Below are 13,041 nucleotides of genomic sequence, written 5' to 3'. Positions count from 1 at the left end.
GAGCCACGGCCACAATAAAGAAGGAAGGGCTACTTCATTAGAATTACTTCAGCAAGATGTTTTCATTGAATCATAGAACGGTTTGGGTTGGAAGGGACCTTAAAGGCCATCTCATTCCACCCCCCTGCCATGGCAGGGACACCTCCCACCAGCCCAGGTTGCTCCAAGCCCCGTCCAACCTGGCCTTGGACCCCTCCAGGGATGGGGCAGCCACAGCTTCTCTGGGCAACCTGGCCCAGGGGCTCACCACCCTCATTTTTCCCATTACTGCTTCTAGGAAAGTCCAGTTAGTGACGCGTTGCATGTTGGAGTACGCTGCTCCACATCACAACTTCACAAATTTTATGTATTTTGGAGACCAGCTGATGCTTTTAATTGAACTTTGCCAGTTTTGTGAGGCAGGAAAGGCAAGAAACCAGTGGTCATCCGCAGTGACAGGTTCTGGCTCCTGTAATAAAACATCTTGGCATGGAAGAGCCAGATTCCATCACCGCTTGACTTGACAAGGAGCCTAAAATTCAGTCTTCCAGAACAACATGGGATGAAAACGCGGGGAAGAAACTGCACATGTAGCAGATCACCCAGGGAAGCACATTCGGTGGTTCCCTAACTCATCTGGCACTTGCACACATTTTAAAGCTCACCTTCGTGCCCCTGGATTTGGACATACAGGTTGTTGTCCAGAGAAGCTGTGGCTGCCCCATCCCTGGAGGGGTTCAAGGCCAGGTTGGACGGGGCTTGGAGCAACCTGGGCTGGTGGGAGGTGTCCCTGCCCAGGGCAGGGGGGTGGAATAAGATGATCTTCAAGGTCCCTTCCAACCCAAACCATTCGACGATTCTATGATTTACAGACATGAGTCTTCTTCACTCCTCCTGGTCAAGATGACCAGGAAGACGGCTTCAAAGCTGAGTTGACGCATGAGGCGCTCTATTACAAATCCCACGAAGATTTGGGAAAAAGATGTTAGAGGAGACTCCGTGATCAACAGGGAAGCCTGCTTTGGGTCTCCGAGAACCTCTGGTGCTGCCAGACTGAAGGCAGCAGTAGCACAGCTGAACACCAACAGCAACGGCCAGGTGGACTTTGATTAAACAGGAGACACTTCTACATCAACAAGGAACTGTGAACTGCAGATCTTGAGACTTGTTTAAGCTTTAAGCCCTACCAAGTTATCAACGTGAAAAAAAGGTCTTTTCTCCTGAAGCCCGCTGTCTTCTCCATGGAGGGTTCCTCCTCCGCACCACAGCTACCTGGCACAGAGCAGGCAATCTTTTCTCTGGTAGTCATCAGCACGAATGCCAGTCCGGAAAGTCAAATTTGTCCTTGCTTCTGTGCTTACTTGTCTACTGGGACCACTACCAGATGCAATATGTCACAGTCCACCCATCTGCTGTAAGAATAAAACTTGTCCTAATCTCATTTGGCTTTGACAGAATTTGGTGGTGGAGGTGGTGGGGACATGGACACCCAGTTCCATCAGAAGAAAGGAAAAAAAAAAAAAAAAAACGAGAGGGAGAGGGAAGAAAAAAAGATATCACTGAGATTTCTGAGATTTACACCCTCTCTAGATCGCAGCTTCAAGTATTTTGCGCTGCATCTCGAGACCGACAGTCTCAGAAGACACATCGTGTTCCCGGTGCCCACGTATCCATCAGTGACGGATTCCCGTCCGATCCTAAAAAGTACAGCACCATCGGGATGCTGCAGGGCTGGTCCCAGTCCCACCGTCTGCCTGCTGGGAATTCGGGGGGGAGGGAGCACAGAGGGAAGCAAACGCTCTCCTCCTCGTTCGCGTGGCACGTGGCTGTAAATCCTGCAGGAGCAGAGTGGGGAAAAGTGGACAAAGCCCCATCATTCCCACCTTCTGCCCCTATTTATTACGCTCAGCTGAAGGACAGGGTTTAATCCTCAGACTCAAGTCTACACTTCGGACACGTAACTATTAGAGGATAAAGTCTTGGTCTACCACAACCTCCTCTGTTTTCTTTCTTTCGGTTTACTGTACGTTCACAGGAGAGGATAAAAAACGTAGAAAGGCAAAAAACGTCGTGAAGAAGCAGCTGGTTGACTCACACACAGGCAACAGACACAGATGGGTTTTATCCTGATGCCATGGAGGTAAGAGGGACGGGAAGGAGCATCGTAGCCACGTGTGGGGGCTTCTGAAGTCCTCACACAGGAGTACGAGGAGCTGCAGGGCTTGAGCACAGCTCCGGCCACGCTCACCGAGAAGGAAAAGGGCACATGAGTCACCTACAGTCATGGAAGGGCAACCTGACCCTGAGGGCACAAAGGCTCGGTGAGCTCCCCTGAAGGGTGCTGAGAAGCGCCTTGTATCACTTATGGCTAACGAAATATCTGATGTGTCCTCCGGACACTCTGGGAAAAGAGAAGACGTGCTTTCCACGAGAAGAGGAGCAGAATTTCGGTGACGTGCCCCATTCACAGCTGGGGTAAAAATATTGAATCCAGACTCCTAGAGATGCTAAGGTCTTTGCTGCAAGATCATTCTCCTACAAACACAAAATTAAACGTTTGTTTTAGGGTGTGCATATGTGTGTAGAGTTTTACACACAATTGTACAAATAAGTCTTAGGACCTTCTGACCCGTAGAGACATAGCTGCTGTCTCCAAATGCCTTGCAGATTCCCACCTATGATACAAACAGGATGGACCAGGGGTAACAAAGGGTCTTTGTTCTCCTCTGACACATCGGTTGATCTAAAATGACCTAAACCAGCAGGGAGGACACACACATGGACCCAGTTCCCTGTTGGGTCCGACGCAACCCGAGCAAGGGACGCAGCCCCGTTTGGGGGGCCGTGTACCTACCCGTCGAGGATGGACTCTCTGCAGCAGTACAGGTTGTCAAACTTCTGCTTTGTGACCGAGTCGTTGACGTTCATGGCTGGGACGCAGAGCTTCCCCGCTTTGGACAACTGGTACAGCCTGTTAGGAATACGGGAAGAAACAAATGACCAATGGAAAAATACTTCCCTACGCTCTATTGCTGTGTGCTCTCAAGGTTCTTGTTTTGCTGGAGTAGAGCAGTAGACATCTGGCGGGTCAAAGATGACCTCGTCATAGGAGCTCCTCCTTTCGGGAGGAGAAATAGCACCCTTCCTTCCACAGGCGTTTGTATCCGTTTTCCTCCTGTACTGAAGAACTACCAGGTTGGCAAGAGGCATTTCTTAAAAACCCAAAATAGCAGATCAGAAGGTGCTCTAGACTCCCTGTGCCTCATAACCGTCCATATTGCAGCCATCCTCTGATGTCTTCAAAAGGACAGAGCCCCCCATCTCCCTTCTAAAGCTCCCCCTTGCTTCAGATAACCTAAGGTGAGAGCTCCCGTAATTCCTCAAGCTCTTACAGCTCAAGACAAATGGGAACGGCCGCAGAAGAGTAACATTCACAGCAATGTGAAGCTGCTGCGATCCAACACCCACAGCAAAACACCCACTCGAACAGCAGCAGGAGCGTAGTCACCGAGATGTAGTACAAGAAGCAACCAGGATGGGGAACACACCAACCCGACCTCCTCCTCCTGAGAGCAGACTCAACGCCTGGCGGCAGCAGCACAAACCACTAAAAATCAACCTAAACGCTACACCACGGCTATGGAGAGAATCCGAAAATCACCTCCCTGCTCCAGACCTTGGGGAGGAGAACCCGCTCCCTCCGTTAGTGCCTACAGACCACCTCCAGACTTCTCCTCACGCTCGCTTTGTCACCTGGGGAGCCTCAGTCCCCACGTTGCCTGTCCCCTGGAGGTAAGGGGCACGCACGCATCCGTACCACCAGCCTCCGAAAACAACCTCGCCCCTGCCATGAGACCGCGGGGGACAATTTTTAACATCATTTTGGTCTTGCGCATCCCTTTGGCCCATATTTGCAACGATTCCTGATGCTAAAAATATTATCGGGTCCTCTTCTTGACCCCACTGGCTGCAAACCTGAATCGGTCGCTTCCTTGTTTCAAATATTTCGTTTCCCTGCACCTCTGGCCGAACTCTCAGCCAGCACCAAGAGCTGCAGCCAAGCCTGTCTCCCTGCAAAAATAAAGAAAAAAGCTGAGTCTGCTGCTTGTCCCCTATTTTCCCTCACCCGTGACATGATTAACGCCGTTGGAAAAGCACCTCTGACACCTCTCCGAACCCTGGGGGCCGCTTCTCCCATCCTAATTCTGCTTCCACCGCAGACTGATGGACGTCACTCAATTATACGGCTGCATCTCTGCAGTTCTCCCCTTCCAGGCTCCCACCCCAACTAAAGACTCGTTTCCTCTTCCCAAATCTCACTTCTTCCCATAGATTTACTTTAGGACTACGCTTTTGACTTTCTTCAAAGGCCACCCCTTCTTGTGCAACACCCTCACCCTCGCCCCTTCCTTCTTTCATCTGCAAAATGAGGCGAGAGAACCACTGCCCCCGTTTCACAGGTGGAAAAACAAGACCTTGCGCACTTTTTCCACGCACGCGACGGTCAGTAGGTGCTTCTACCCCTCGTCTGAAATTCAGAGCAGTAGTTCCAAGTCGCTTTGATGGTACGAGAGATTTAAAACCACTCGAACGGAAAAGCCAAGCCCAAGGTGAAGGGAAACCACAGACCACGTAGTAGGAGGTTCAACATTCAGCCAAGTCTGTGGCATCTGACAACTTGGGGATCTTTTGCTACCGGTGCCCTGAGGCAGAAGATCCAGCATCTCCATGCTCACAGTCCAGCCTGTCCCGTTACCTGTGGACACCAGTCACGCTCTCCTCTACGATCCCCTTGATCTTCTTAAACATGTTGGGATATTTCTTGTAAATCCAGTGAGTCAGATCTCCTCCGTCATCCAAGATCTGTAATAAAAATAACCACAAAGTCACTGCTCTGGAAGTCCAGTAGGGCCTGCTGTACCTGACCCCAAAAAGGTACAAGGGGTAAATCAGAGGCTCAAATCATTCCTAATCGAGCCCTAGATTAGTACTAGATGATCTTTAAGGTCCCTTCCAACCTTGACGATTCTATGATTCTGTGATCTCAACCGCCACATCCTGACAGCTTAGGTGAGACTACTCGGCTTGACTACTCCGCGCAGCAGCGCTGCTTCATCGGTACCGTGCTGGAAGGGCAATAGATCAGACAAACACAACAGACCTTGATGCTTATAATAAGACCAGGGAAAACATGGAAAATTGCTGTGGAAGCTCTTCTCTCCCCATCCCCCAGAAGCCTTTGAGCCATACACAGTCATCAGCTTTTCCAAAGCAACTGCTAACGGAGGAGGGAGAAGGATGGAGGAGGAGGAGGATAGAGAAGGAGGAGGATGAAGGAGGAGGATGGAGGAGGAGGGGGATGGAGGAGGAAGAGGATGAAGAAGGAGGAGGATGGAGGAGGAGGATGGAGGAGGAGAGGGATGGAGGAGGAGGAGGATGGAGAAGGAGGAGGATGGAGGAGGAGGATAGAGAAGGAGAAGGAAGATGGAGAAGGAGGAGGATGAAGGAGGAGAATGGAGGAGGAAGATGGAGGAGGAGGGGGATGGAGGAGGAGAATGGAGGAGGAAGATGGAGGAGGAGGGGGATGGAGGAGGATGGAGAAGGAGGAGGATGAAGGAGGAGAATGGAGGAGGAAGATGGAGGAGGAGGGGGATGGAGAAGGATGGAGAAGGAGGAGGATGAAGGAGGAGGATGGAGGAAGAGGGGGATGGAGGAGGAGGATGATGGAGGAGAAGGAGGATGGAGAGGGAGGAGGATGGAAGAGGAGGGGGATGGAGGAGAAGGAAGAAGGAGGATGGAGAAGGAGAAGGATGGAGAAGGAGGAGGATGTAGAAGGAGGAGGATGGAGGAGGATGGAAGAGGAGGATGGAGAAGAAGGAAGATGGAGGATGAAGAAGGAGGATGGAGAAGGAGGAGGATGGAAGAGGAGAATGGAAGAGGAGGATGGAGAAGAAGGAAGATGGAGGATGAAGAAGGAGGATGGAGGAGGAGGATGGAGGAGAAGGGGGATGGAGGAGGAGGAGGAGGATGGAAGAGGAGGGGGATAAGAAGGAAGATGGAGAAGGAGAAGGATGGAAGAGGAGGACGGAGAAGGAGAAGGAAGATGGAGGATGAAGAAGGAGGAGGATAGAGAAGGAGGAGGATGAAGGAGGTGGGGGATGGAGGAGGAGGATGGAGAAGGAGGATGGAAGAGGAGGAGGATAGAAGAGGAGGATAGAGAATAAGGAGGAGGATGGAGAAAGAGGAGGGGGATGGAGGTGAAGGAGGATGAAGAAGGAGGAGGACAGAGAAGGAGGAGGAGGGAGAAGGGGGATGGAGAAAGAGGAGGATGGAGAAGGAGATGGATGGAGAAAGAGGAGGAGGGTGCAGAGCCACTAATGACAATTATAATGCAGCTGCATCATAGAACACTGCGTATGAAGAAGAGTGACCCTCTTTTAGACGACAACTTTGGGTCTCTGCCCATTTCATCTGGCTTTGAACCTCAAACTCAGAAGTACAAAACTCTTCTTGATGGGATCCTGAGCCTCACGAGCCACCCATCTCCTCCTAACGACACATTTCAGGGCGGTGGAGAAAGCCAGAGACTTACCGCTTTAATAAAAACATTGAAGATGAGCAAGTAAAGGTGCCCTTTGAAAAAGTGCCATGGAAAGGCCAGACATGAAAACGATTCGGTCACAGAAATCTAAAAATCGCAGTGACAAGAGATGACTAAGAGCTCGTCTGTTCTCTGCTGGTGTTATAATCATCCAGCACGTGGAAAGACCCGGTAACGCCTTTGGACATGGAAGTCGTAACACTGCTAAAAGTCGAACACGTCCATCCAGATACGCCTCTGCACGGGTTGACGTTATTCTGGTATTTTTGTGACGTGCCATAGTGTTGCCGGGACAATCAAAGACTTTAAGTCAAGGCTTATTTTTGACCTCCGTTACGTACAGAACCTCTGATAATTACAGAATATGTCACTGCTCGTGATAGCCGGCGGAGTTTATTAAGAGACTCGTTTGTGCCCTACACACTTCCCTCGTAATGAACGTGGCCCCATCCCCAACCACTTTGGGTCATCCCCTGCTACATCTCAACACACAGCCAAGCCCGAGGAGGGTCCTGAGCTCTAAATGCTTCAAAGAGGGACCCACTGGGGCACCACAAAGAGGTGTCTGGGACAGAAGAAAAGATCCAAGAAAAGAAAAAGCCCAAACGCGTGCCTTTCCCCGAGTCCTCCTGCCACCTTGGTGGCCTCAGGTGGCCCAAGCAGTGCCCAAGCAAGGTGGGAAGCGTGACAACCCCCATTAGACTCAGACTCAAGAAAAAACAGGGAGCAGATTGCACCGAGCGGCAGGTGACGTGCCCAGGAGCTGCGCTGGCTGGGCTGGCTGAGAGCACATTGCCCCATAGCAGTACTATTGTTTATTATTATTCTCCTGTTTGCATGTCCCCTACACCAACGGCAAAGTCTTCTGACTCCATCCTCCTCCTCCTGCTCCTTTTTGCATGTTCCCTATCATCATCATCCTCCTCCTCCTCTTTGCATGTCCCCTGCATCAACGTCAAAGACTTCTGACTCCATCCTCCTCCTCCTCCTCCTTTTTGCATGTTCCCTATCATCATCATCATCATCCTCCTCCTCTTTGCATGTCCCCTGCATCAACGTCAAAGACTTCTGACTCCATCCTCCTCCTCCTCCTCCTTTTTGCATGTTCCCTATCATCCTCCTCCTCCTCATCATCATCATCCTCCTCCTCCTCATCTTTGCATGTCCCCTACACCAACGTCACAGACTTCTGACCGCATCCTCCTCCTCCTCTTTGCATATTCCCTACACCAACATCAAAGTGTTAGACTTCTGACTTCATCATCATCATCGTCATCATCATCATTGTCATCCTCTCTGCATATCCCCTCCACCAACATCAAAGACTTCTGACTGCAACTTCCTCCCCTTTCTCCTCCTCCTCCTCTTCCTTCTCCTCCTCCTCTTTGCATATTCCCTCCACCAACGTCAAAGCATCAAAGACTTCTGACCCCACCACCACCACCACCACCACCACCACCACCATCATCATCATCACCCTCTCTGCATATTCCCTCCACCAACGTCAAAGACTTCTGACTGCAACCTCCTTCTCTTCCTCCTCCTCTTCCTCCTCTTTGCATGCTCCCTACACCAACGTTCAAGACTTCTGACTGCCAAGCCAGCCCTTATCAGCCTACTGGCGTGGTGTGCAGGTGTCCTAAAATGCAACTGTCAAACCTGGGGAGAAGCACCTCTGCTTGTGGGCCAGTGGTGGAGCCCCGCAGGGACCCTCTGCCACTCTCCCACCACCATCTGCAGCCACCCAGAAAAACTGAACGCTCCCACCACCCTCCTGCGGCAGAAGCCCCATTGCGGGCACAAAGACAGCGTTCCTGAGCTTTGTCATGACACGACGTGGTGGCTGCACGGAGCCACCACCCTGACATCCGTGGGCAAAGAGTTGCTTGGAAACGCTACGTACTATCACAACCTTTTTCTCTCTAAATCGCAGAATTTTCCACTGAAGGCGAACACTGTGGGTAGCAGCTGCTCCTCCACAAACATCTGGGAAGCACGAGGTGTCCTACCAGGGTCTTCCACGCAGACCCAACCCTTGAGTCTCCAGGGAACCTCCAGATCCCCCTCCCATGCACAGGCTGGGAAACGGAGGTAGGTAAGGGTTAAGTGGGCTGAGAAGCTCTCCTGGGCCAGCCGAGGTAGGAATTCAGCCGCCTGGCTCCCAGGACGTCTTCATTTCATTAATCCCCGTTTAATAGGGCACATAATCCTCTTTCTAAGAGAGAATTCTGGGGGTTGGCACTTTCCTCATTCCTAGGAGGGCAGGAGATGAAAAAAAAACCTGAACCAAATCAATGGAGGAACTAGTTTTTGACGGAAGGTCACCTTTGTGCAGCAGCTGCGAACGGCCAGCAGCGAAGCCCATGGTATGTGCCCCATATTCCTGCAGTTTTCTCAGCTTTACGCAGGTTATCCGCCTTCATTCGAATTTGTCCCAGGCAGACTTTTTTTTTTTCCCCCCGGAAAAAAAAAAAGCGCCTTTATTTGCCGTGCGAAGAATTTTTCGTACAGAAAACCAGCCGCGGTAGATGCAAAGCCTTGCTCTGCCTCTCGCTGCCGCTGCCTGACGCCCACCGAGAGGCACGACCTGCAAAAACGACGCTCCCGCCTGCGGTTCATCAACCTCCCTCTTGATTTTGGCACCTCCGCCTCGGAGCAGAGGCTGCTGGAGTGGTCGCGCCTGCAAAAAAACCTCTTCCTATCGCCCCGTGCCTGCAAGGAGATGGGATCCTCTCTTTGATGATGGGACCATCTCTTTGATGATGGGATCCTCTCTTTGATGATGGGACCATCTCTTTGATGATGGGACCATCTCTTTGATGATGGGATCCTCTCTTTGATGATGGGATCCTCTCTTTGATGATGGGACCATCTCTTTGATGATGGGACCATCTCTTTGATGATGGGATCCTCTCTTTGATGATGGGATCCTCTCTTTGATGATGGGACCATCTCTTTGATGATGGGATCCTCTCTTTGATGATGGGATCCTCTCTTTGATGATGGGACCATCTCTTTGATGATGGGATCCTCTCTTTGATGACGGGACCATCTCTTTGATGATGGGATCCTCTCTTTGATGACGGGACCACCTCTTTGATGATGGGATCCTCTCTTTAATGATGGGACCATCCTCTGACCCACGCACCGGAGGTATCTGGTCCTGCTCCTCCACAGCAGTACTCACCCTGAATTTTTGTGATTTTTGACTGATTTGGTGTATCCGTTCCGCATCGGTAGGTGTTTCTGTCTCAGTGCTCTTCTCTCCCAAACAACAAATTTCCTGTCGCTGCCTGCACAGAAGGACTGTGACTTCTCGGTCCCTCAGTCCTCCCGTTTCATGTTTTCTCCAGCAGAAAACCTCCGGCTCTTCCACGAAAGAAACTGGTGTCTCAGGGTGCCATTTTACAACCTCTTTAAACCCATCTGAGATCCCGCTGCCACCAAATGTCTCACCCTCTCCCCTCTTCCAACTCTGTTGGGGCAGCAGCCGATACCGTGGGGCTGCTCTTGCCGAGAACAAGCGGATTAAAATTAGCTTGGAGCAGCTCAACAACACGACGGAAAACAAAGATGCCCGCTGAAAACGCCAGGAGATGGCAGGAAGGCATGGTCGGAGGTGGCATCGAAATGCCCCGGCATCAGCGTGGTCCTACATCACCTTACGCTGCAAAGGAAACCAAACTCTCAGCGCTGCAGATTCAGTATTTTTCAGAAAAAAACCCCTCTGCGCCATTCCTGTCCCGACTAAGCACTCCTCTAAAGGTCTGCTATCCCCATGGGAAAACCCAATATGTCTTTTTTTTGGAGACTCTCAGTATCTGTGGCTAATCGTTTCCATGGAGTAGCGCCGCGCAGAAGCCCAAACATTGAATGTTCAGATTTTTGGGCTAAAAGACATCCCTCTTCATCTGCACGGGACGCGCAAGGTCAGCTCCATCACGCCTCGCAGTGCCCACCTGGACACGGGACTGGTGGGGGCCAGCGAAGAAACGCTAAACAGGACCTGGGCTGTATTTCAAGCCCCGGTATCAAGTCAGCGTGGCTTACAAGGAGCTGCTGAACTACTTGGACCCATTTCACCTTCTCTTAGGTAGAAACAGAGATCGCACGTCTCCTCATTGAGCTTAAAGACGTAGAAGCCTGGAAATGGAGATGGATTTCCATGCTACTTTCCTCTGGGATCAACGAACACAAGTTGGATGGATCAACAAGTACAAGTTGGATACTTATGCTCTGAATTACTCCACGCTTTGTAAGAGTCCAAATTGATTATTTCTTGCTGGATAGAGGTAGGCGTGTTACTAAATCACTTTTCACAGAGAGAGAGTTTCCCACTTGATTGCACCGTGGCATGCAGCGCCGCACCAAACATCTTCAGGGCGCCGCACGGCCACCAGTCATCACCGATGCTGAAAGGTGTCGTTGGTATTTTGTTGACGGGAAGAGAAGAGAAGAGAAGAGACAATTCTTTGCTGTGAGGGGGGTGAGCCCCTGGGCCAGGTTGCCCAGAGAAGCTGTGGCTGCCCCATCCCTGGAGGGGTTCAAGGCCAGGTTGGACGGGGCTTGGAGCAACCTGGGCTGGTGGGAGGTGTCCCTGCCCAGGTCACTGGATGAGCTTTAAGGTCTCTTCCAACCCAAAGCATTCTATGATTCCATGAAAAGAGATTAGATTTGGATTTACACACAGGTGACGGGCTGCCAGGAGCAGCAGGTTAGAGACCAGCAGCTCAGGCTCAGTCCTGCAACCTGGGGGGGGACGTATCTCCTTGATTCAGGATATTGGGGGAAATTCTCAGTCTCGAGAACAGAAGAGCAAAACAGGATGCATGCTCTGAAAAGCTGCCGTCAGCACAGGGAGCAGAGTAGGTCCATCCTGCTTCAGCCCTGAGACTGGAAAGGCTACTTTGGTCTTTTGGCTACTTTTTTGTCTCTTTGGCCAAGTTTGCCGGCTCATCTCTCCTGAAATAATCATATGAAGAAGATCCTTTCCACACCCATTCTTCACCCAATATCTCCAGTGTCCCATTTCTTATCTCTTAAAACACGGACCTCCAAAATCCGGCGTGTAAATCTTTGGGAACTGCCAGATACGAGGTATTTGGTGCTCCCCAGCAATAACTTCTGCGCTCCAGAAGCAGGTCTGAAAATACCCTGAGGGACAAAGACACGTCGCAGAACCAAGAGGTCTGGCGAGACCCTAGGAAAGCATAACACGCATATTCTGGTCCGTTGAATCTTCAATTACCGGCATTTTCGATGGGAAATTATTCCTCAGAAAGAAGAAGAAAGCAGCTACCGCGTCTAGACTCAGACACGTAGCTCGGGGGCGGATTTTTCGACATTCACAATTCTTTTTAAAGGTGACAGCGAGGAAGTGAGCAGGTGGAAGGGACAAAAAACCTACCTCAAACAAGCTGATATTGGCAAACAAACAGTACAGATACACCCCCATCTCCCGCCTTTGATTACTTCTCATCTAATTTAGATCATAATCTCCGGGGCTCAAAACCTGTTGGGAAGCATGATGAAAACAGCACATTTGACAGCTGCAAATTATTCCGCTCAACTACTTCAGGTTTCTCCGTTTCTCCGTTTTCCCTAGAAACAAGGGCAGAACATAAACCAGCGAAGGACGAAGTTGGGGGTTTTGCGTTCCTACAGTAAGGACATCACCTAAAATCTGATTTTTGTTCCGAAACAGAAGCCTTGCCGTGATAAGAAACATCACATCAACCAGAGCTGTGAATTTAATCGAATATGGTAAAACGGATGCAAAACCCTCTTCAGAACATACTGATTTCGAGCCTTTTTTCACTGGCTTGATTAAATGAGTTTGGCTTAAACCGTAACGAGCTACTCTGGGAGCAAACTAAGCACCCGAAACACTTTGCACTGACGCGGCCCTGCTCATTTAGAAAACAGTTAAACAAAACCTTGCTTGGTAGGCAAGATACGCACGCAGAAGTCATTTAACCCACCTTCTCCCCGACTTTACGCCCGCGAGACCCAGGTAAGCTAATTTCCCACATTGCGTAGTTAATCGTAAAGCCCTCTGAAGGTAAGCGCTGCGTTAGCGCCAAGCCTTCGCTGCGAAGTTAGGTCTAAATTCGGGAGGGAAACACCGAGCAGCACCAAACCCTCCTCCTTCTCTCTAGACGAGAGCTACCCGAGCTCCAAGAGTCGGCCCCGTCTCACCATGTTGGGCTGCCATCCCTCGACGTTGACGCAGCGATCGATGCACCACCAGAAGTCGTCTTCGGATTCTCCCTTCCAGGCGAAGACGGGGAACCCTGGCACAGAGAGGGAGAGGGATGCTAACACAGCCTTAGCAAAGCCCGTGGGGCTCGGCTCTCCCTACGCCCACGCGTGGCGAACCAGGCTCCCGACGCCACCGCAGTCTTGCTTCCAGTCTGACTGGTCAACATCTACCTTCCAGAAGAAGCTTCAGAGATAGACGG

At 50.9% G+C, this 13,041-nt stretch overlaps 1 protein-coding gene across 1 annotated transcript in view; it reads right to left on the bottom strand.

Moving 5' to 3' along the window:
• Positions 1–13,041, bottom strand: part of AHCYL2 (adenosylhomocysteinase like 2) — a 113,893-nt gene that overhangs the window by 12,069 nt on the left and 88,783 nt on the right. The window contains exons 6-8 of the mRNA XM_074573132.1: positions 12,779–12,873; positions 4,736–4,842; positions 2,834–2,950 (exon numbers count right to left, since the gene is read on the bottom strand). Of these exons, the coding sequence (XP_074429233.1) occupies positions 2,834–2,950; positions 4,736–4,842; positions 12,779–12,873 (319 nt within the window). The remainder of the gene's footprint in view (positions 1–2,833; positions 2,951–4,735; positions 4,843–12,778; positions 12,874–13,041) is intronic.

The sequence above is a fragment of the Larus michahellis genome, chromosome 1 (genome assembly GCF_964199755.1).
Source record: "Larus michahellis chromosome 1, bLarMic1.1, whole genome shotgun sequence".
Classification (NCBI taxonomy): Eukaryota; Metazoa; Chordata; class Aves; order Charadriiformes; family Laridae; genus Larus; species Larus michahellis.
This window is presented reverse-complemented; position numbering and strand designations above follow the sequence as displayed.